Source organism: Pristis pectinata, chromosome 7 (genome assembly GCF_009764475.1).
Source record: "Pristis pectinata isolate sPriPec2 chromosome 7, sPriPec2.1.pri, whole genome shotgun sequence".
NCBI lineage: Eukaryota > Metazoa > Chordata > Chondrichthyes > Rhinopristiformes > Pristidae > Pristis > Pristis pectinata.
In genome coordinates this window covers 33,508,441-33,534,373 of record NC_067411.1, presented here as the reverse complement: position 1 = coordinate 33,534,373, position 25,933 = coordinate 33,508,441, and the positions used below count along the sequence as shown (strand labels likewise).

General features: G+C 40.1%; 1 protein-coding gene across 1 annotated transcript in view; it reads left to right on the top strand.

Annotated features, from left to right (window-relative positions):
• Positions 1-25,933, top strand: part of LOC127572951 (receptor-type tyrosine-protein phosphatase delta-like) — a 511,608-nt gene that overhangs the window by 228,171 nt on the left and 257,504 nt on the right. Inside the window, 2 exon segments of the mRNA XM_052020675.1 lie at positions 7,966-8,111; positions 14,862-15,003. Of these exon segments, the coding sequence (XP_051876635.1) occupies positions 7,966-8,111; positions 14,862-15,003 (288 nt within the window).

The window sequence follows — 25,933 nt, the reverse complement described above, 5'->3', positions numbered from 1 at the left end:
CTGGTCACCCCATTGTAGGAAGGATGTAGAGGGTTTGGAGAAGGTACAGAAGAAGTTTTCCAGGATGTTGCCTGGATTATAGGGTGTGTACTATAAGGAGAAGCTGTACAAATGTGGGTTGTTTTCTCTGGAGTGGTGGAGGTTGAGGGGAGACCTGACAGAACTCTATATAATTATGAGAGGCATAGATAGAGTAAATAGCCGGTATCATTTTTCCAGGGTCGAAATGTCTGATACTAGGAGACATGTATTAAGTTGGGAGGGGAAAAGTTCAAGGGAAATGTGCAGAGCAAGTTTTTTTACACAGAGAATGGTGGGTGCCGAGATTGCACTGTGATAGTCACAAGAGAGCAGCATAGTTGACACTTCCAGTATGTCGTAGAATATAGAACACAGAACAGTACAATATAGGAACAGACCCTTTGGCCCACGATGTTGTGTGAAACTAACTAAGCTAATGACGCCTAATCCCTTCTGCCTGCACATGGTCCATATCCCTCCATTCTCTGCATATTCATCTGCCTAATGAAGAGCATCTTTAATGCTTCTATCGTATCTGCCTCCACCACTATCCCTGGCAGAGCATTCCAGGCACCCACCACTCTCTGTTTAAAAAAAACTTGCCCCGCGCATCTCCTTTGACCTCTTCCCCTCTCACTTTAAATACATGCCCTCAAATATTAGACATTTATACCCTTGGAGAAAGATACCAGCTGTCTACTCTATCTATGCCTCTCATAATTTTATAGAGTTCTGTCAGGTCTCCCCTCAACCTCTACCACTCCAGAGAAAACAACCCAAGTTTGTCCAGCCTCTCCTTATAGCACACACCCCATAATCCAGGCAGCATCCCGGAAAACCGCTTCTGTACCCTCACCAAAGCCTCCACATCCTTCCTACAGTGGGGTTCCTCCTTACCGAGACCTTCCTGGCAAATTCATACCAGGATCACCTGGTTGAAGCGCTTGAGAGTATCTGTGCAGAAATCCCATGTTAGAAGGAACATCCCAATTTACAATTGTCAGCCCTGTACTAAAGCAGCATTCTGCTAAGATTTTTTCACCTCTGTATAAGAAAATTGATCAATGCAAAAAAAAACACCAAAGAACTTGCAGATGTAGGTGAGTACAGATAATTATTTTTGCTATCAGCTATATGAGGAGAAGGTAGAGTCATCAAGTCATATAACACCGAAATAGGCCCTTCAGCCCAACCAGTCCATGCTGACCAAGATACCCATCTAAGCTAGTCCCATTTGCCCACGTTTGGCCCAAATCCCCCTAAACCTTTGCTGTCCATGTACCTGTCCAAATGTCTTTTAAACGTTGTTATTGTATCTTCCTCAACCACTTTGTCTGGCAGCTCATTCTATATACTGACCAACTTCTGGGTGAAAAAGTTGCCCCTCAGTTTCCTATTAAATCCCTCCCCTCTCACCTTAAACCTATGCCTTCTAGTTCTTGATTCCCCAATTCTGGGAAAAAGACAGTGTGCATCAGGTAGCTGCTCCTTATTTCTGAATACATTATCAGTAATCTCTGTGCTCCCCTTGAACAGAAGATATCCCTCCTGTGAGTGATGACACCCACCAGCCTCTCGAGGAACGTAGGTAAACCCAGTTGCCTGCTCCCTGCCTTAAGGGTCACTGAGACGCCCACAGTGAACGCAGCAGCAACTCCAGTGAAGGGAAGAGTGCTGGTGTGCTCAGCGTAAGCTGCCAAGCTCCCAGATGTGGGTCTGGGAGCAGGCAACAGTGGAGGAATACAACCAAGAACGTCCAGTGTTTGTGAAGCTGTGTGGCATTATGAGAAGGAGCCCAAATGACACAGATGAATTTTGTCATCTTTTTGAGAGCTTTTAAAACTATCCAAAACTGGTTGGCAAGCTGTCTTCAGCTGATATTGGAGTAAATGAAGTCTCACCTTGTGAAGCAAAGAGTGTCATTGAAATCTGGATCCTACTGCCTGTGGAGGTTCTGGAAGCAGGTACTCTCACAACATTTAAGAATCGGGACAAGCACTTGAATCACCAGGCCAGAGAAGGCTATGGACCAAATGCAGGTTACTGGGACTGGAATAGGTTCGTACAATGATAAGTATGGATATGGTGGGCCAAAGGGCCTGCTTCTGTGCTTTGCAACTCTATGACCTCCCTTAATACACCAGCAATTTTATGCCCAAAGAACGATGTGGAATAAAATCAAAGTCAATAGTAAAAGTCAAGTTTATTGTCATTTGCACATGTACATGTATGCACAGATACGATGAAAAACTTACTTGCAGCAGCATCACAGACACATAGCATCATGTTAGCAGCGTTCACAAGAAAATAATAAATTAAACATAAATTGTATAAAAAACTAACAAGAAAGATCACAATTAGAAAAAAAAGCAAAGTCCATTTCAATGCAAAGTAATCAAAGTGTTGCTAAACCATAGTGATTAGGGTTATACTGGTTGGTTGAAGAACCGCATTGTTGAAGGGAAGTAGCTGTTCTTGAACCTGGTGGTGTTGAACTGCAGACTTCTATACCTCCTGCCCAATGGTAGCTGTGAGAAGATGGCATGGCCTATATGGTGGGGATCTTTGATGATGGATGTTGCCTTCCTGAGGCTGCGCCTCCTGTATATGCTATCGATGGTGGGAAGGGATGTGTCTTTGATGTATTGGGCTGAGTCCTCTACTCTCTGCAGCTTTTTACATTTCTGTGCATTCGAATTGCTGTCCCAGACCATGAAGCAACCAGTCAGTTTACTTCCAACAGTACATCTGTAGAAGTTTGTTCAAGTGTTGGGTGACAAGCCGAACCTCCTTAATCTCCTAAGAAAGTAAAGATGCTTGCATGCCTTCCTTGTGATGCACCTATGCTCAGCTTCAATTTCTTACTCCTGTTCTAATGTTCCTGCAGCCCATTTTCAGACTGTGTGGCCAGAGAGGGTCAGTTCAGGGTAAAATTTGGAAGCCACATTAAATAGTCCATGAGGGGCAGAAAAAATGATGGGCACTACCGCTTGAGGTCCTTGAAGCCAGTTCTTTCAATAAGTGTCAATACCTTCAGAAGAACTATGCCGCCCAAATTGCTCAGCGTTAAAGTTCCCTGGATGAGTGGATTGTCGGAAAGCTGAATCAGCTTTCTGCTTTAATTGAAATTTGAATTAACGTAAAAGAAATGTTTTTTTTTGATGAAGGTTATTCTTATCTAAAGCAAGGTTTCAATTGGGTTGTTAATGAATAGTCAGTAAGCAGAAACCATTTGTCGGTTGGGGTTGTAAACTAAAAATGCTACAGCAGAAGGAAATGATTTAAATTCATCCTGAGAGGATTGGTATCAGATAAACTGATACCGAAATGAATCAGGCTGTCTTTTTTGAGTATTGAACTGTGAATGGTTGAACAATCCTGTCCCCTTGAGGAGCTATATATGCCTTTAGACAAAGTGCACATTGTTTGCTTATATTCTCAGTCACTTCAAGTGACTGCGCACAAGGGTCTTAAACTAGTTTGACCAAGTGCCATAGGGAGTGATTTTTTTATACATTAGTGCAATGTAAGGCATTACACGCTAAGTAATTTCATGGGTCACATTTGAACCATAAACTGTGCACTCGCTGTGTTTTGTAGGTAGAATTCTAAAAGTGGCTGGAGCAGTGGGGCAGATTGGCTGGATTCCTGCAGAGGTGGCTGTGGGAAAGGACATGCCTCTTCTGTGGTGTTGGACATGAAATAATGCTGAGGTTCCCTTGCGTCTTCCTTCCTCAACTGTTGAGCAGGTTTCACCTTGGTAAAGATAAGAAGTCTGGACCATGGATGAATCTGGATTGAATCCATTGATACCTCTTCTGTAACAGACTCCCAACAGCATTGAAGCTCAGCTCAGTCCATTTAAATGGTGGACCTGATCCCTTCTGTTGTGGTCAAGGGAAATGATTATGTAGCAAAGTTCTTCCATGACTCACGTCTCAGTTAATCTGACTCTTCAACCGCAGAGCATGTGATGTGTCACATGACTGAATTTCTGTACCCATATGTTTTAAAATGCATTTCTCCCTGACCCAATTATTGATCAATCAAAGGATTGAAAATTAGTGTAACGACTTGCCATGCAATGCTTGGCAACCTGTCACATCGGGATAATTCACGGGCATACACGGTTCCTCACATTGGTGGGTGGCAGTGAGCAGTGAACTGTTCCAATTGCTCTCTTACTCCTTGCTGCATTTGTCAGGGAAGGTTATAAATAGCTGCTGGTCATCCATCAACATTTGCATGCTGATATTTTGGCACGAGCTATTTACAGCTGCAGTCCAACCACTGAAGTTCAGGGCTGGGTCAAAGATGTGAGAACACCTTAGTAATTATTTTTATCAAAGTTAATGCAGTCAATGAAGAAAGTGAAGAGCAGACATGAGAGTGATTATACTGCAGAGCCATGGGCTGACGCATTGGTGAGGAACAAGCTCCAATGCTCCCAAGTAATACTGCAATCTCTTGCAAAGGTCCTAACCAGCTGTACCTGTGTGCATCAGAGTCAGTCAGGGTAGCCAGCATGAGGGTGGGGTTTGATGTGAGATGGGAGAGAAAACCTTTGCATGCCAAATTGGGGCAGTTTTGGATAATGTAGTCAGACTAGCAATAAAATTGGCCTGAAAGCACACTGCTGACTTGTTTGGGTGGTCTTAGTTCGAATACAGAAAGGGAGGAAAATGAGCAGAGGGAAGTGATTCTCAGCTTGTCACAGAGAAGTATATGCCAAAAAGAAGAAATAATGAATAAATAAGTGAATAATGAAACAAAGGAAAAAAAATACAACAAAGTATTTAGATTAGCATATATGCACGTTTACTACACAGTTGCCAGTCTAAAATACAATTCTTTGATCTTAGATAGGCACATGAATGTGCAGGGAATGGAGGAATGTGGACATTGTGTAGGCAGAAGGGATTAGTTTAGTTAGGCATCTAATTACTGGGTTAATTAGTTCGGCTCAACATCATGGACTGAAGGGCTTGTTCCTGTGCTGTACTGTTTGGCACAGGGTGGCACAATAGTGTAACGGTTAGCGTAACGCAATTACAGTGCCGGTGACCCAGGTTCAATTCCTGCCATTGTCTGTGAGGAGTTTGTACGTTCTGCCTGTGTCTCCATGGATTTCCTCCGGGTGCTCTGGTTTCCTCCCACATTCGGAAGACATACAGGTTAGGAGCTATGGGCAAGCTATGTTGGCGGCGGAAGCATGGTGAGACTTGCGGGCAGCCCCCGGCACATTCTCAGTATCGCAAAAGGGCGCATTTCACTGTGTGCTTCGATGTACATGTGACTAATAAATAAATACCTATTTTATATCTTTGTTCTTTGTTTAAACTTCATGTCCAATGATCAGTTTTATTTTCTTCTCATACTGATAGTACTTGAAGAGCAAGGTCCTTAATCCGTTGAGTTTATTTTTCTAATAGCTTTAGCACATGTACCTCAGACTATAACACTTTTAACACTGCAGATAAAATGACAGCACTTTGGTGGTGATGGCATTATCACTGCTAATGTGGTTTTAACACCAGTTGAGGTATCTCCTGCATTTGGAAAACACATTCTTGGTATGAATGCATTGCTGAGTAACTTTATCAAACCATTGTCAGCTTTGGGATGTTCATATTATCTAAATCCACAAATTTCTGTAAATGTCGTTAATACAATGTTTATGATCTGATGCAGTTGAACAGCTTGGATCACACAGAAAAGCCGTTTGGGCCACAAGTGACCAGAGTCAATGAGTCGTCGATTGAAGTTGATGCAGATTAATCTAATCACTAAAAACTGTAATTGAGTCCACCACTAGATTAACAAATGGACTCACCAAGTGTCAAAAGTTGGAATGTTAAAATCTGAGACAAAGTGTAAAATTGTTTTATTGAGATAGTAACAACAAAACCAAGTCATGTGACCCATAACTTCTGTTCCATTAGCAGTCTCCATGTTCTTTCTGAATCATAGACTTTCCACTTTCTACCCTTGCCACTACTTAAAAACAAATCCCTCATCCTCCACTAATAACCATCAGTTTTCATTTAACCTCTTTTTAGAGACATTGTCTTGTTTATTTTAACACCCTACTACTGTGCAACCTCAGATCAATTCATTCTTGTTCATGATAATTTGTTCACTTTGTATGCACAGGATGGTCTATAAGGTATATTTGTTCATAAGAACATCAGAAAACTGGAGCAGGAGTAGGCCACTCGGCTCCTCATGTCTGCCCTGCCATTCTATATGATCTTGGCTGATCTCCTCCTGGCCTCATCTCCTTTTCTGTGCCAGTTCCCCATCACTCTGAATTCCCTGATCTTTCAAAGAAGTATCTACTTCCTATTAAAATACCCACAATGATCTCGCCTCCACATCCCTCTGGGGTAGAGTGTTCTAAAGATTTACCAACTCTGTCTGGGAAGAAGTTCCGACACACCTCAGTTTTAAATAACCACCCATTAATCTTGTAACTATCACCCCTTGTTTGCAATTCTCTTACTGGTGGAAATACGTATCTCAATATCTACCCTGTCATGCATCCTAAGGATCCTTTATGTTCAATAAGGTTACCCCTCATTTCTCTGAACTCGATTTGACCGTTTGTTCATTTACATGATTGTGTAATGCATGTGGCTTCAAAGTTGAGATCTTTCAGAAATGATACTGCACTCACATGGACATTGCAGGACCTCAGTGATTGATTTTCTATTCATTCAAATTGGAGAAAATTTATTCATTCAAATGAAGAAAAATGGGCATTCTTGATATGGTTGTCCATCTGACCTTCCCCTGTAGGGAGCAGATGTACATGGATAAAACTTTCTAAAATCATGGCAGGATCTGACTTGGTGATCATACCAATGTGATCTAATAAGCAATGGAAGCCATTGTCACTTCTTCATGGTAACAGTTCACCCATTGGGTTACTTCAAGATCATGTTGCAGATTACAATGTAAAAACCATTAGATTAATTCAAGGTGCAGTTAGTTGTTATGATAGAGAAACTGTGTATTGGGTTGCTATGATATAAAATACCTAGTTGGAAACAAGTTGAACTCTATCAGACATTCCATTTCAATTTTCCTGTCCCTTATGTTGGAATGTAAATTGGGAACTGAATGCAATCCCTTGGTCATGTTTGCCTAGCATTACCCACTTGCTGTTTTCCTCATCATTATTGTTTTATTGGACTTTGAATTAATTGAAAATGTTTGCTGTCTTGCCTTGTTCTTCTTCATCTAATTTGTGACAGTGTGCACATGTACATATATGTTGGCCTACATGCAAGAAAGTCTCAAATAGTTTCCTGTTTCTGGGGATGTGGTTGGTGAAAAGTCTTCAAGTTTATTCTGAGAATCATTCAAACCACTTCATATTGAAACGCTTCAAGTATTTGCACACAGCAGATTTTTATCTGGATTTTCCCATAATTTAGCACCTTGGTCCACCTTTCTTTGTCCTACCTCTGACTGGAGATACAATGTGAAAACATCCCCACAGAGCCTTGAATTGTAAAAGACTAAAAGATCTCGGGTGTGAATATCCAAAGTCCAAATGTCATGAAACAAGAGACTCTTTAAATAATATTAATCATTCTAATGAATAAATACAATCAATAAGTGATTTTGAAAGTTTTAAAACATCAGACTAACGTTTAAAAGCTACATTTGGTACACAAAATCATCACTGATCTAAAATCTGAATTTATTCATTGTCTGAATACCATTGGGCCCCAAAGAATTTACACTGGACACTTCTACTCAAATAGATTTGCTTTCATGGACATGAACTTAAAAGAATGCAGTTGGGAAAAAGTTCCCACAAATCTAGTAGACTGGTAACTTTATAGTTAAATCTGTTTAGTGAAATGTAGCATTGCTTAGCAACTGAGACTTAAGTTATCAAGGAATCTGATTTACTGCTTTCCTTTCTTTTTATAGCACCACCAAAGTTTACAAGAACTCCCATTGACCAGACGGGAGTCTCAGGAGGGGTCGCGTCATTCATCTGCCAAACCTCAGGAGATCCGAGGCCGAAAATTGTATGGTCAAAAAAAGGAAAGAAAGTCAGCTCTCAGAGATTTGAGGTATTGTATCACTGGTTTACCATTAGGAAAGTACTCTGTAAAACTCTCCTTCTAAACCTCATGCTTTGTTCTTCCACTTGTGCTCAGAATCAGATTTATTATCACTGACTTAGAAGACATGAAAATTGTTGTTTTGCGGCAGCAGTATAGTGCAAAGATGTATCCTTCAGTTTTAAGGGTTTTGTCAGCTGGGGTATCTAGAATTGTAATTTGAACTTGTGGCAATCAAACAGCTCACTAAATGATATTTTAATTGTTATAAGAATAATTGCAGTTGGTGCCCAATTCAGAAATCTTGTAACATTGGACGTGGAGATTTTCCTAATACACTCATGTTACACATTCATTATTCCTTTTTCACCATTCCAACACCCCTTTGGATCTACATCTTTGAGCTTTGCGTTGTCGATCATTAATTTTACATTCTTGACGTCCAGGTAAATTTTCAGCATGTTCTCATTCAGTAAAAATGTTTCAGTTGTTATATGCCCTGTCATGATAAATTGCCCTGATTCAGGAGCATGTGCAGCTTGCTGCATTCTCCTCTACTCTTTGCTGACAGTGTTTTGTCCATTTCATTTCAATCAAGTCTGTGGCATTCTGTGTGCTCCTTACATTGTTTCTGTTGTTGCTATATTCCTTTCTTTGCACCTCGGTGGGTAAGTAGGCTCACTCTTCTTCCGTATCAGTGCCCTCAAACTCTGTGCACTCATTTTTACTCTGTTGTTACATGTTTTTAATTTAGTTTTTTGGTCTGCAGCTAATGTTTGTTTGTGGAGTTGGGATGGCGGTCACAGTGGCTTCTCTCTTTTACTGCACTTATTTGTTTAAGTTTGTTGTCTATATGCCTGGGGATGTCCAGGTGACTCAGTAAATTCAGCTACAGACCAAGGGTTTGAACAGTAGAGCCAATTTGTTTTCTTTATCTTTGCTATAAATGTCGCTCTAAGGTCTACATGACAATAGAGGCTGGAAAATAAATGTTTGACCATGTTATTTTATTAAAGAGTGAAAGAATTAGCAAGCAGGAGCCATAAATGCCCCACATTTTACAGATGTTATTAAATTTGGGTTCCCGAGTAGGTGGAGAGGGGAGCAAATGGATACATCTACACCACTAAATCACATGCTTTTCCTTGTAGTTATTTCACTTTTCCTCTCTGCCCACAGTGATTAGCTGATTATAAACTCCTTGGGGACCATATTTATTTCCAATTTGAAGCAGCCTGAATTCTTCCCACAGAATTAAGCGCAATTAAAGGACTCAGACTCAAATTGGGAATAGGAAGAATGGAGATTGCACAATGAGTTTTGGAGATGTCCTCGAACCAATCCTATGGTCATGCCTTGTACTTGGGGGTTTTGATTTGATGACGGGTATAAAGTGATCTTGTGAACGAATTCATCAGGTTAATCTCAATACTGACAATTGGGAACAGAGTCTCCCAGCTCACAGTGAAACCAACAGCTCCTTTCACAAAGTGCTGCCCTCATTATAGCCTCCACTTCTCAAGGAGCTGTGTTTCCCGTTGCCCATGTTTGTGGAGACTGGTCTTAGTGCCAGAATACAGTATCAGCCTGTGAAAACAGAAGTTATTAGCATTGACATTTTTCCATTTGTTTAACACTCGCTGCTCATTAAGCCCAGTTAACGGCTTGGTAGGTGCTGCCAACAGTCACTGGCAGATTTTTCTGCTGGTTGCAATTTATACGCTCACAGCATTGTTCTGCTGAAGCTGACTGGGAGTCACATTCTCTCCAGACAAGTGACTGATGGTTCCGGAGAGTGTGACTACTGCCACGTCTGTGGAATTTCATTATGCCATGAGTCAGGGGGGCTGAGAGAGAGCAGGAGATGCAGACACAGCTCACAGCAACACAAAGGAATGAGCCCAATTGCTTATTTATTTACAGAAGGGCTTTCAGCAGAAGCACTAAGCTGCAATATGGACATTGCCCACCTATCACCCGCTGACATTGCTGACCTGTCCTGAACCCCACTCTCTTGGGATCTGAAGAAGCTCTCACAGACTGGAAGTTGATCCAGTTAGATATTTGTTATAAGTTTTCACAACAAATTGCTGCAGACACCATGGAAATGGTACTTATCATGAATGTAACAAATCAGGATTTCTGCTTATCGGGTGCATGTTGAAGGGCCTCTCCCCAGTCACGTGACAAAGGGGGGGGGGGGAACTCACTGACTGCTGCTGTCAACTGTTTCATTCTATTAGCTGCTAGACATGAGCATGCCTAAAATTACAAAGGGGTTGGGGGGGGCCAGGATTTTCAACTGATATCCACTTGCTCCTTAACAAATAGCAGGACAGCGGCATGGCATCAGAGGAGCTGATGGGAACCTCAGTAACCCACTAGCTCTCTAATTTATTTCTTCAGGCAGCTTCTCATTCATGTCTCTTGTGCTTTCTCAAACTCTGAGAAAGTGGAGAGAGGAAACTTTCTGCAATCGGGCAGTCTTTTATTTTACAATGTTCTGGAGGAACTCAGCGGGTCAAGCAGCATTTGTTGGGGGAAAGGAATTGTTAACATTTCGGGTTGAAACTCTGCATCAGAACAACTCGAAACGTTGACAGTTCCTTTCCCACCACAGATGCTGCTTGACCTGCTGAGTTCCTCCTGCAGATTGTTTGTTGCTAAAGATTACAGCATCTGCAGTCTCTTGTGTCTCCAGTCTCTGATTTTAGTCAATTGTGCCTATCCACAGATAAGCATATGAATATGCAGAGAATGGAGAGATATGGACCATGTGCAAGCAGACAGATTAGTTTAACTTGCCATCAGTAGCTTAATTAGTTCGGCACAACATTGTAGGCTAAAGGGCCTGTTCTTGTGCTGTACTGTTCTACGTTCTATGGAAAGAATTCCTCAGTGAGGCTGCTTCATATTGTGAGGCCAGATGTGATTCTTTAAGCTATTTAATTTGACCATAAGTAGGCAAGGCAGCAGTTCTAATTAAGTCAATTCATAAAACTTACCTTCACTTAAATATCATTAATTATTGAATATGATACCCTTGCTTGAATCAGCAGGTTATCATCAGGCTTGACTTCAAGACTTGAGCTTTTCTGACTTTCCATTGAAGTTCCATTTTGAGCCAAAGCATTATAGGATCAGTGCTGGCTCTACAGTAACACTTTGCCTCAAAATGAAATGTTCCAGCTTTCAAGGCTCAGTCCTGAAATTTGTCTGCACAATTCCAGCTAACACTCCTGTAGTGTCAAAGATGCCATCTCACAGAGGACATGCATTGGCTGGCTTTGTTTGTAAAACTAAAAGATCCAACATCAGGGTTCAAAGGGCAGCAATGTACCTACTGACCTAACCAACATCAGCAAAAGAAAACAAATTAATTGACCACTTATTGTTTGGGAAGGCTTGTTATGTAGAAAGTAGCTGACCCCACATTCCGACAGAGTTTCAATCTGGGAAGTACTTGGATAGCTGTGGAACACCTTCTGAAACAATATTTTGAGGTTGTAGAATTCATTCCATAGACTGCTTCCTTCCTGGCATTCTGTCTTACTCCACCTGGCTTTCAATAAAGCATACACACCCCACCCAGGTTACAAAAGCCTGATTTATGTACACCCTGCACATACGAGCGAGCATTTGGAAGACTGGTGCGATGGATCCGCCGGCTGCTGCAGGGCTGCAAGCATCTTCTGCAAGGTGGGAACAGGGCATTTCCGAGTGTTTTCTCCCTCCCCAACACTCCCCCATTCCCTGAGCCACAACAGTCAGGGGCAGGATCGAGCCAAGCAGAGCTGGGAGCGCTGATCAGGCTTACACACTCGCTCACTGAGTCAGCGAGGCCAGCTGGCGATCTGCTCTTCCCGTGTCTGCTCACTGTCCCATCACAGCTGTTTCTGTGATCCTCTCCTACACACTGTTGTTGTTCTGTTCCAACTGTTCCAACAATTCAAGTTACAAACAGTTCTCAGGAATGGAACACTGCCGTAAAGTGGGAACAGTATAGATAGATGCATGAAAGTCTCTTTATTTCACTCTGGATAGAACAAAGATACCAGAGTAAGCTGTCAGTTCTTCTGGTGCCCTGTTGAAGCAAAGTCTTGGATATGCCAGTAATCATGTATGATGAAGAGCAGCAGCCTGTACCTGGTTAGTTTCAAGAGCATTGCGTGAACTGGCATTTCTCAAGAAGTCAAAAGATGCACATGTCAAAAGTTTTTCGATCTCTCTTTCTTGAACTTGTCTGGAATTTGACAAAACAGCTCTTGCATCCCTGAGGCTCCACTCAGAGACGTCCATCTCTCTTCTCATGTGGCACCATTTTGGGAGAGTTATGAATGATATATGTGAAAGATATTGAATGAAGAAAGGTGACAGATTACTCACTTTTAGTTCAGTAAAACCTTTGGGTTTTCAAATTCTATTATCTTCCACATATCAGCACTCCTGTCTTCCTGCCAACTGAATTTTGATGTGGTTTTAAAATAGAGATTTTGTGTGTTTGCTGAGGCTGTACTTTATAGCTGTTATGAAGGAAAATTTCCCTTCCACTTTCATTTTTTTTTATCATAGGATGAAGAAAAGAAGTGAATATCATTGCTTTTGTTACTTCTTTGTTTGCTGTCAGGGAATTTTAGGTTTTTATTCAGATCAGTGGGTGTTTGTGAAAGATAACCCTTTATTTCTCCTCTTCGCCTCAAGCCTTAATGCTATTAACTTTTTTGGATTGAGAGTCACAGAGAATGGACGACATGGGTAGAATAAGTCACTTGATTTGAGAACACAAAATCTCTTAATGGAAAATTTTCCCTGTGGGGTTGTCTGACCTCTTATATATAAAGGATAACTTCAACTGGAAGATGAAGACCACAAGGCCCATCCAGCACTTATCTTTTCTCAAACTAATCACATTATCAAGTTTTTGAAACTGCAAATTACCAAAATAAAAGCTTTATGTTAGTCAGTGACTGGCAGTGGTAATGTGGCCACAGCCTAATTCACAATGGTTCAGTGTTTAGTTTCTGTGCATGCTGTGAGATCAAAATACCCTTTTTCCAAGCTTCCAATTTTCGCCATCTCACATATATCAGCAGTAGGAAGTAACTTCTGCGCCCCACAGAACAAAGTAAAGAAGTCTCATTTATATATAGTGCTTTTGTGTCCTTAGGCTGTCTCAGAGCATTTCACAGGCTGTGAGTTTACTGTTTTTTTCAACCAAGCATGCATGATTGATGATGAGAGATAAATGCCACCTCACATTCTTCTTTCTTTGTTGTAACTGGGTAGTTTGAAGTTGGTGTTATTTAAACATGGAACTCGTGTCTGTCCCACTGACTCTGTGTCTTCCCAATTACTGAAATACTATTCCTGGACATCTACCAATACAAAAAAATTACAATATTCTCCTTTTGGAAGCTTATACAGAACAGGAAAACAAAACACACTGCAATGCTCCCAGTGCCAATTTCACAGAGAGTGATATTGTCAAGTGTGACAGTGACAGGACATAAAGTCAATAACCTGTGCATTAACATAGAGTGAATACAGTTGGGCTTGGCTTCAATACCTCCTGTCATCAAATAGTCTGCCAGTGTTTGAATCGCTGAAGGGTTACAGCACTTGTAAACTGCACACAAGTGTGAGTCTCAGACTTAAGAAATAAAGAATAAATTAGAAGCAAAAAAAAAGTGAATCAACAAACCCAAGTGATAACTTTGCAACTTGCAGTGGATGAGGACAGAAGAAAAGTCTTATCAGTCTTGTTGAACGGAGGTTTTGAAATTCCCCCACATATTATTTTAATACAAGTCTTTTAATTAAAGAGAACAAATTTCAGTCCCAATTTTAGTCTAAGTTAATAGATGACAACAGCATATTTGTATAAACGTTCTAATGGTGGTGGTGTGGGGGGTGGGAATAAACATGTTTAATATACACAGTTTAATGCCTCCCTTGTTATAGCTGAATAGAAATAAAAATGTGTTTAATACTCATCAGATAGTATCTCTTGCCATAATTTCTAGGCTAATGGCTCCTACTACCACTGGCAATTTCCTCTTTACCTTTTCCCGATTTGCATCACTCCACCCATGTTCTTCTGTTGACCCAAAGGTCAGCCAGCCATCCATCCAAACCTGAACAGTTCTCTCAGGCAGTCATGAGAGGAAAGTGAGATTCCTCAGGGAGACTCCTGCTTGGGCTCCCTAATTCCAGTGTTGGTCCCTTTTGTATGCATCATGACAGCAATGAAATGAGAAAACCTTGTCTGAATTCTCACTGCCTCTCCAGGTCATACTCACCCAATGGAAGGAAGGAGCAATCGTTCATTAACACCGGTTTCTATTTGAGCAAATAATGTGCTGTGGAAAATCTAAATGTTGGTACTCTTGCTGTGACTACCAACTTTACTGTTTCTGTAATGAAACAAATTCATTATACACTTGTGGTGACACTTCTCAAAAGATGCTCCAAAAATTAAATTTGAATTCAGCTAGCTTGAATAATAGCATTTCTAGAAGATCGTCAGCTAAGTACTATGACTTTGATTAAACTTAATTAGGAAATATTATCATTTTTTGTTTTTAATCTGTCATTACCTCTGAGTAGTGTACGACAAACTCTTACCTTCTGTTTGGTAAAGGAAAAGAAAGACATTTAAGAGGAAGATATTGTTGTCAGTAATCCTCTCTCTAGAAGCCTAAACAATTCTTTAACATTAGCAAATAATATCCTAAAACAATACCCTGTTTATCTTCACAGGTGATAGAGTTCGATGATGGATCTGGGTCTGTTCTTAGAATACAGCCATTGCGGACACCTCGAGATGAGGCTATTTATGAATGTGTAGCCTCCAACAGTGTTGGAGAAATAAGTGCCACCACCAGGCTCACAGTGTTACGTGGTATGTTTCCTTCTGAATAATAAATTTAACTCAGCCCTGAAACCAATCTTGTTTCTCTTCCATTTTCAGCTGTGAAGGTAAGCTGCTGTGATTCACATAGAATGGTTGGCTTGGCTTGGATTTTAATGTGGAGTTAAATGTGCAGAAATTAGCAGTAATAGTTTCCACAATATTATAGAAGCAGATGCTTGATGTTATGAGTTCCTACAATCAGGCATCTCAACAGGTAAATTAACAACAAATTGAGGAGAGTCACAAATCATGAAAGAGTCTCAAAACAGTAAGCAATTTGTGATTAATTATTTTTGTATTATCTTGCACCATTTGCATTGCTGTTTTATGCCTTGGTGTGGTGGTGTGAACTAGAGATAATCGGGTCCATTGAGGATTCTCAATATAGAGCAAGCTCTGCATTGTATGTTCAGCAGGCTAAAAGGATACACTTAGGTAAAGGGGAGAGTGGCTTTCTGGGAAACCAACTGCACACCATTTCATTGTCTTAAAATTAAATAGCTCATAATACTGATTGAGAACCCAGCAGTGTTCCATGTCATTGTCTAATACTGTGTGACCATGATTACCATGTTTATCATAATGCTGTTTAAAATACCCCTTCTCGAGGATAAACATTGGTGCCCTGCTGTGAAAGCGATGTCAAGCAGTTTATATGATGAAGTTAAATCCATTCAGATGTCTTTGTAGGAATATTAGAGAACAAAGAACAGCTGGTTCCAGGCTGCAGACAGAATATAATGAAGAACAAAGCAAGGGGGTATTTGGGAAGAGTGGACTGCACTGCTTCTCAAGTTTTCCTGCAGTGTACTTCACTCCATTATTGATTGTTGGATAATTCTGTGTGTTTTTTTTTAATCTAAATCCTCAATAGAAAACTGTAACAGTATTTGTGAGCATGACATGAGTGGAGTTGAGGATCTGGAGAAAGGAAGTAAAGGAGGGCCATGCAATTAATTCTTAGTTTAAAAAGGCTTCGAAGGTGACTGACACATTGCAGAGAAGTGTAGATTCTGGAACATTTTGATCGAAGTCCATGAAGTAGTGCAAGGACTGGACTGTGTTCATATCGATGTTATTTCAATGAGGTACTTTGTGGAGCACCAGTGTCATACTTATAAATTAGGCAAGGACAGAACTCAGTTAGCTGTTAGTCAGTTCCTGTTCTCCCATTATTCAGTGGACCTATGGAAGTGTTTCACTCATGTAGTCAGTGTCTAGAAAAGAGCTGGATTAGTTCCAGAGACATACAAGAGGTAGATAAGATTTGATTATCGTGGTTTCCTGATGAACTTCAGTTGCTGAGGGGTAACAGAGAAGGATTGTCCTGATGTTTTCTTCTCAATGACTTTTTGATTTTAACTTGTTTAAAAACTGCCCCAGGAAATTACATGGAGTTAGCTGGGCAGTTATAAAGCAAACTGATGCCATGAGAGAGACAAATAGATCAGCTTATCTTCTTCTATCCTGAATTTTTTTATATATCTGTAGTATATTGTTTTGGGAGCAGTTGAAATACAGTGGTTTTGTGCATTGCAACACAAGCTTTGAGCACATTTTATATCTCCTATGTTCAAACCATTAGCATGACCACTGTGAAGTGTGTGTATGCATTCTATTCTAACATGTTTTCACCATTTCCCACCCTTCCACTTCCTTTCTCCCAACTCCTGAGAATCCCATTAACCCACCCACCTTCCCCCACTCTATCTGCTATTCCACTTCTATTCCTCATCCTGTTTTTGCAATGTTTTTATGGCCATTATGTTGAATTTTTGAAAGGGAGTGCGAGCCACCAGATGTCGGGATGTACGCGCATGAAATAATGAATGCAACACCTGATATTACTGACATGACATCTTATCGGCAATGTTTAAATTGGAAAATTGTTGGGAAAGAATGGAGGAAGCCAAAATGAATTATCTGCCTTTCTAAAAAGAACATGAATTAGATTACATTTTGAAAGGAGATCAGCGCCTACAGGGATAAGAGTCCAGTGATTCATTGACCTTGATATAATGATGAATATCAAAAGCATTTAAGAAAATCAATAAGTCTGGGAACTGGAGGAGAGCAGTAACTCCAGACATTTCACTTCTGTCAGAAATAACGAAAACACTTGCTCTGGAAATGCAGACTTTCTGTTCTGGCAGACTGTGTAGCAAACACTATGCACACAGCTACTCATGAAGCTAGTGTTTTCTAAGACATGCATGTAAAATCTGTGCGACTAACAGGATAAAATAGAAGTCAGAATGCTACATCAAAATAGTGGTGCAGTGTCCTTGTGTTATAGCTTGAAACTACTGTACTGACATTCAAGATTAGTGCACTTAATTCTGACACATTCCCTTCAAATCAAAAAGTGCATTTTAACTATGGTGCATTAACAAGGGGAAGATTATGGGGTTTCTGACCTTACACAGCTGTACTAGGGTGTTGAAGTAAACCTCAGCCAGAGTCACCTCAGTAGTTTATGGTAATGATAGAAATAATTGCTTCTTTTCCATATTAATTCAAGTACACTTTATTCTTGAAATATTTTATCCCTTTATTTTGTTCCTGCGTTTTTCTAAAGATAAAGTGAATTTCAGCAACAAATGTAGATAGTCATTATCAAGACTTCGCTCATTACATAATTGATAAAAGTGCCTTCAGTTATAAAAACGTTGGAGAGATGGAGTTAATGTTTCTGATGAAAGGTCAGGGCCCGAAACATTAACTCTGTTTCTCTTGCCACAGGTACTGCCTGATCTGCTGAGTATTTCTGCATTTTCTGTCTTTATTTTGAGACATCTGCAGATTTTTGCTTATATAGTGCCTTGGGCTCTAAGCCTTGACATTCCCTCCTTAAAATCTCTCTTCTCCTTCTTATGTCCCAGTGAAAAGAAAGCCCCTTAAGCCAAATATTTTTGACAAGGTTTTTGAGCACCTCATCTTCTATCCGACCTGGTGCCTTGTGCACATCCTTGGGGCATTTTCTCTTTGTTAAATGTAGACAAGGCTGTTGTAGCCATCTACACAGTTGACACTAATTACTCTTTGTGCTAAGTTCGTTCAAATTTTTGAAATATAAACCAAAAAGAAGACAGACAGGACCTGGGTTTGAACATGTGCCAGTGAGTGGATCATGCAATCAACTGGACCCATGGGCTTGTAATTTTAGGCATTATGTGTGCAAGTTTTATTTGTAACTCTTATCTCCAAATGCAAAAGCCACTGGGTTTGCACAGAGATCACTGAACCAACATGTTGAGGTAGTAAGAAGGCAATGAACAGTTAACATTATTTCACCAACTTGTTTTCTTTCACAATAAGTATGTGGAACATGAGATATTTAACTGGAGGGTCAAGCCCTACTCTTGTGATACTCAAGGAGCACAATACTACCTGGTCCACTGGGAGGAAATCTGGCAGTGTAGGTTTATGTGGGATAGGCATTCAAGGTCAAAATTAAGTTTATTGTCATATGCACAAGTACATGTATGTACAGGTGCAATGAAAAACTTACTTGCAGCAGCATCACAGGCGCATAGCATCAGATAAGCAGCATTCACAAGAAAAACATAAATTAAACATAAATTATGCACTATCTTTACATTGCAGTGCAAAGTGATCAAAGTGGTCCTAGTGCTGCCATACTGAGGTAGTGATTTGGATTGTGTGGGCTGCTTCAAGAACTAAATGGTTGAAGGGAAGGAGCGGTTCTTGAACTTGGGTGGTGTGGGACTTCTGGCTTCTGCACCTCCTGCCCGATGGTAGCTGCGAGAGGATAGCATGGCCCGGGATCTTTGATGATAGATGTTGCCTTCTTGAGGCAGTGCCTTGTGTCGATACTACTGATGCCGCGGAGGGATGTACCCATAATGTATTGAGTATTCCTTCCCGTATTCCTGTTTTGCCAGTGATATCATCATTATCATCTGTGATCAACTTCAGTACCCCTCCACCACTGTGACTTGATTCTACTCCCTTCCTGTGACCTTCCTATGTCCTACTGGACTTCCATGGATTTTGTCCTGGGCCCCAGTGCCAGCCACCATCCTATGAATCTTCTCCCCATCCCCCACTTCACGATCATCTCCCTGATATTCCCAATCTTCTCTCTGATGTCCCAATCTCCTCCCTGCTTCTAGATCATCTCTACCCTGACTGATTGTCTTCCAGCTCACAATGATCCTATGGCTCCTGGTAAATCCACCTCATCAACCCAAACCTCAAATAGGTCTCTGAATTCCACCTCTCCTCTGTCCACCTCCCAATCTTTATCAATTCCCAAGCTTCTCCCAATCCTTGATTTTCCCCACAGCCATACAGTAATATGGAAAGAGGCCCTTTGGCCCAACTCATCCATGCCAACCATGGTGCCCACTAAGCAAGTCCCATTTTCCTGCATTTGACCCATATCCTTCTCAATCCCTCCTATCCATGTACTTATCCAAATGTCTTTTGAATGCTGTCATTGCACCTTCCTCAACCACTTTCTCTCCCCCTTTCACCATTGTGCAGAATCACCAGACAATTGTCGAACACAAGTAGACATATGTGAATTGGAATGTAACATTACTTTTGATTTTGTGGAATTTATATTATCAGTCCCTTAACATAGGTTGTGGAATTTATATTATCATCAGCTTTCAATGCTTTGAGGCATTCTTTCACACATTGGAGAATTCATCGTCCCTGGTAATTTCAGCATTGTATAATGCCAGCTGGCTGTTGTGGCAGTGGTGGCTTCTTTGAATGAGTTGTCCTCCATTTCCCCCATATTCTGCCAATTAATCTTCATGAAGGATCAGTCCAATTGCCGATTGAAAGCTTCTTTGAAATCCATTCCCATCGCACATTCATGTTGTGGGTTCCAGGTCTTAACAATCTGCTGAGGCATAAGGAATTTAAAAGCAGAATCCCTCTTAAGTTGGCTGCTCTCCCTTGAAGCTAACATAGTATTGTACAATCTGAATACCTAGCTTATTCTGAGGAAGTGACAACTCTGCAGTGAATGCTTAAAAGGCTCTGGTAGTGTATGAAGTAGAAGTATTTTATTCTTTGTATGTGTGTGAGGCTCCTCAATAGTTTGCCTTGAATTTTCACTTTGGGGAAGTTAAATTATAAGATGGAACGGTTAAGTGGGCTTGAATGATATAAAGCATAATTTTTCCTTACCATTGGGACTACCAGTGGTAATGAGTCATCTGTCACATTTGGTTTTGAGAACATGATGATCACCAAGCAAATCAAAACACTTTCATGTCAATATTCCCTTACCCGCTCCGTACAATACAAGGATCACTGGATGTCTGATTCAATCAGTACATGTAATTTTCCACCAACTAAAGGGAGAGAAAGTGCCTTTTCTTTCACTTTGTAAATTACAGCCTCTCTCATCTCCATCTTTATCTTGTGACAAATGTTAGTCGCTGTGGCCGTTCAACAAAGGCCACACTGAAGATAATAACAGTGTGAGAACAGCAAAAAAGACATAGAGATGATCCAGATAGCATTCGCATTTTGTCTGACTCTGGTAGTAATAATAGATGTTCTGTGAATCCTTGTCACATTTTTTAGTTTTTTTTCTATCTAATGGTATTTGTCTACAAAGTGTACATTGAAGACTGTAAGTGACTTCAAATTAAGTTTGTTTCTTATGTCCAGCTTTCGAGGCAGAGATTAATAGTGTCTGTGATCAAATAGCCAGCGGGTCCAGTCTGATTTCATTAAAATACATTTTTAGAACCATTCTGATTTAAATTTAATTGTAGCAGGCAGGAATTGACAGCTTAAAGTGAAGTGATTTACCTCTCTGCTCAGGTAGGCAAAATCAGGCAATTTTACCAACAGAAATTTTGATGTAGGTTAGCATTTGGCCTTTAAGTTAATATTTTAGAAATTTTGCTGGCACATCAGACATGCACAGAATAAATCGAGCTATTGCCCTGTGCTCCATTAATCTTTTTCCCTGTTCATATTGCTTGGCATATTTTCTTTCCAATTCCCATCTTGATATCTTCCATATAGACTGACTGAAATTAGTGAAAATCAGCTATACAACAAGCATTGGTGTAACCCAAAAAATCCTGGGTACAAACATAAAGTTTAGTTTATATTTTGAAAAAAAATTGAAGAATTCTAAGGTGAATTATTTTTATTATCAGCAACCCAAAGGGATTAATTGGAGAATTTTTGGTTGACTTTGAATCGAGAAACATGTATCCGAATTGCAAAAAAATTGCTGTTTGTGACCTGCAATTTATTTCTTTGCTTTATCTTAGCAAAGCCAATTTTATTTAGAAAACTTCTATTTTGACCTATTCAGAACATCTATCACAAAGTAGTCCACTAAAATACAGAAATACCTCAGTGATATGTTTTTTTTACCCCATAACTGCAAAATGGATGACAAATAATAATTACCAACTGGCCCTTACAGTCACTTACTGCCTCACACTGGACTGTATGATTGTGATAATTCTTGATTCTCTGACACTTGATTGGTTCAGTAAAAGGATGTTTAAGTTCAGTCAATCAAATCGGATCCATTTAAATTTGCATCTAATTCTAAAATGGCAAGTCTGAGCAAGGAGGCAGAAGAGTAAAACAAGCCAGAGTTTTACAGTTGAGAATTTGTAAGTTTAAAGGAAATATGTTATTAACTGGGAAGAGAATAAAATTGGAATGAACACCTGAAGTTGAAAGGGAAGGATAGAAATAGGTGATTAAAGGACAATCTCCATACACAAGTTAGGCCTGATTTAAAGAAGAATTGAGGTAATACTGCAATATTATATGTAATATTACAGTAGTGGGAAGATACAGTCTAAGTTTTGTTTCCTAAATAAAGTGTTATCCTCAAAACCTGAAAATATGCAAACTTCCTCAAGCCACCAAAACAATTTTTTTTCCTCAGAGCCTCTGAAGAGTCTAAGGATTTACAAATGAAGTAGCATTGAATGTTTTCAACTCTACTTGAGGTAGCATGCAGTAAGAGATTATCTCGAAATAACTTTGGAACATGACATGCCTTTGCACATATCTCAGTTCATCTGCTGCTCAAACCCTGTTTTTTTTTTACTTCTGTCATAACAAATGAAGAGTTTTGACCTCTAACCCATGACTGCTCACGGTGAAGAAAAAGCTTTTGGGATGGTGTTGAGAATCACAAAGCCTTAAGGCTTAAGAGCCTGTGTAAGAGTGTACCACTTCACAAACTACCCACTTGCCAGTCCCATGAGCCACCTCCTGCCCCACCTCTGGAAGAACTTGCAGTTCCCATTTTGGCTTCATCAGCTACCTCAGTACATATAAAACCAGAGTGGACGCAAGTCATCCTTGATTCCAAGGGACTGCCTAAGAAGAATTGTCAACTATTCTAATTTTTCCTGGTTGATATCCCATTTTGTCCATATACTGGTGTGATCTTTAGCTCATCTAAAAATTCTGTTGCCTTTATCCAAACATGCAACAAGACCCCTTCACCCATGCTTGCTGACCTTTCTTGGTTCTTCAACCAGCAGTGCCCAGGTTTTGAAATACTTATTTCTGTTTTCAACTCCTGCCGTGAACTGGAGACACAAGAGACTGCAGATGCTGGTATCTAAAGCAAAAAACAATCTACTGGAGGAACACAGCAGGTCGAGCAGCATCTGTAGAGAGAAGGGATTTGTCGATGTTTTGGGTCGGCAATTCCTTTCACACTGAGTTCCTCCAGCAGATTGTTTGTTGCTCCCGATTTCAGCATCTGCAGTCTATTGTGCAGGGTTTTGACCTAAAACGTCGATAATTCCTTTCCTCCCACAAATGCTGCTCAATCCGCTGAGTTCCTCCAGCAGATTGTGTGTTGCTCCTGCGATGAACTTACTATCATAGTTACTTCCTCCAGATATAAAACTTTGCACGCAGTTTCATGTTTGAATTCTAGCTTCTTGTTCACTTCCAATTTTTATCACTCCTAGACCGTTCTGTTCTACTGCCCACTCTCATCCTTTAAGACTCATCTTAACCTGACTTTAAAATCAGTCTTTTGGCCAACTGTCCCAATATGTGGCATGAAGTTAAATCTTTATTAATCCCATTGTGAAAAGCTGCCAGACATTCTTATCCTGCTTAAGGAGCAGTATAAATGCAAATTATAGTTGTGACGGTTCATTAAATGGCTAGTTTGTAATAAAATTTAGGGCAAATTAATATTGCCTTTAATTACAGCTGTTATTGCAGATGAAAGTGCATGGAATTTTAGGCATTCTTTTGACATGGGCTGGGAAATGGTTCGGAAATAGGAGACATTTAGTAATGGAAATGTCCCACAGTGGTCAAATGTGATAAGTGGTATCTCTGTGCAATCTGCAGATGCCTGAACTGTTACATAATTATTAATGAAAGTACAGAGTGCTGTTTATCTAACTTTGTTCTGATTACATTAAGTTAGGTGACACAGTAATTGTTGTCAATGGGAGTGGCAATTTACAGAGTGGTGTTAACAGGTTAAGCGAGCAGGCAGAACTGTGATAGACGGAGTTGAATGTGGGAAAATGTGAAATCATCGACTTGAGACCTAAAAGTGATAGGTCAGAATGTTTTTTTTAACAGTGAGAAGGAAGGATTCATGCTGGAGCAGAAAAATAACTAAAATTTAAATGGACTATTGCAAAAATTAATGGAAAAGCTACTGCATTTCTCGTCTTTATATTGTAGGATTGTAATCTAAGAGGTTTTATATGAAGGTGTTACATTTGGTTATATAAAACACTGATTAGATTAATCGAGAGTGTTGCTCTGGACATCACACAAGAAGGGATTTACTGGGTATTGGAGTGGATGCAGTGAAGATTCATAAGAATAATGCAGGCTTACTGGGTAAAATTCTGAGAACAGATTACATTGACAAGTCATATATTTCAGAAGATTAAGATTGATCTAATTGAGATGTTTGAATAATTGAAGGATTTGATTGGATTGACTGAAGAAAGAACATTTCTTTTGCAGAGAAGTTCAGAAAGGGGAGCACAGAATTAGAACTAATCTGTGCAGTGATGAGGTCAGGAAGTAATCATTCACAGAAAGCACAGTGGAAACCTGAATTCTCTCCCAAAACAAGCGAGCCAAGGTCAATTAAAGATCTCAAAATTAAAATTCATGGTTTGTTTTGTTTAGTGAGGGCATTAAATGTTGTGGATCCGAGATGTATAAATGGAGCTTAGATACAGATCAAAAATGGTCTAAATTGAACAGTGGAATTCAGTGATCTACTTCCATTGCAATCATCTGCAACCTTGATTCCGTCATGAAAATTACCAGTTTATTTTAATTCATTCAAGGGATGTGATCTTCACAGGTAGAACGAGCATTTAAATACCCATCCCTAATTGACCTTGAGAAGGCGGCGGTGAGTTACCTTCTTGAAGCGCTGCAGTCCTTGAGGTGTGGGTAAATCCACAATGCTGTTAGGGAGTAAATTCCAGGATTTTGACCCAGTGACAGTGAAGGAACAGCGATATATTTCCAAGTCAGGATGGTGTGTGGCTTGGAGGGCAACTTCCAGGCAGTGGTGTTCCCCGTGCTTTTGCTGCCCTTATCGTCCAGCTGGTTTGGAGTTCAAGTTCAAGTTGAGAAAGTGCTGTTGAAGGAATCTTAGGCTTATAATGTTTGAAGGTATTTACCATGTATTTCGTGTTGACCAATCAATGCAATGGGTGGATGGAAATAAAATATATTAGAGTTAGTGCTGTGGTGCCGAACATTTGTACTCTTTTGCTTAGAGCCTCCAAAAAAGAAAGAAAAACAAGCGAGAAGATTATCTTCATGGAGCCTCATGTACATGGATGATAAGGGATACGTGGTATTTGATAGAAATGCAATTGAGAGACAAATGTTACAGTTTGTCATAGCAGAACCATTATCTTGCGGGATAGTTTATTATAAGCTGATGGAATTGATAATATCAATGAAAACCCTTTTGGTAAATGTAAACTAGTATTCTGATGATGTGCATTTTTACATGATAATTACTTGTTTAGCTTTCTATTGAGTAATCATGCTCATTTGCTCTGAAAAGAATATCTTCTCTATCAAGGATGTTGAGTTAATGCTGTTGCTGATGGAAAAATATCGTAAATGGAATATGAATTTAGGATTAACTGCCTTCACAACACTCCTGCCCCTAAGTCCAATTCAGAGATAAGGAACATAAAAATAAGGAGATAAATAAATAGAAGCTGAAATTGGCCACTTGGCCCCCTTACATCTACATGATTCAATGAAATCATAGTTGATCTTTTACCCTGGTGCCACTTTCCTGTACTGACCCCTTATTCCTTAATATCCAAATATCAATTGATTTGTGTCTTGACCATGCTCATCAGCTGAGCCTATATAGGGGTGTTGGGTAGAGAAGTTCAGTGATTCACTTCCTTCTGAGTGAAGAAATTTCTCCTCTCTCCTGAATGACCAACCATTTATTTTGAGACTCTGACCCTCGGTTCTAGACGGCCCAGTCTGGGGGACAACTTCCCAGGGCACTTTATCATCAGAGTACAGTGCTATGCAGTACTGAATTCTGGTGACTTCCCTGTTTCAACAGCATCTCTGTGGGAAAGTTCCAAATGAAAAGATAGGTGAACCTCATCAGACTGCAGTGACATTGGCAGAATTGCAGAAGCAAGTGTACAGCCCTAAAAATGTTACAGACGTTCACGGAAATTAGCCAAATCACCTACATGTGAAAGACACAAGAGACTGCAGATGCTGGAATCTGAAACAACAGGATTTCGACCCAAAGCATCAGCAATTCCTTTCCTCCCACAGATGCTGTTCAACCCGTTGAGCTCCTCCAGCAGATTGCTTGTTACTCTTACATATGAACTCGGAGCCAGATTTCTGCTGGATTTTGTTATCGGTGTATTGCGTGTTATTAAAATGCAAC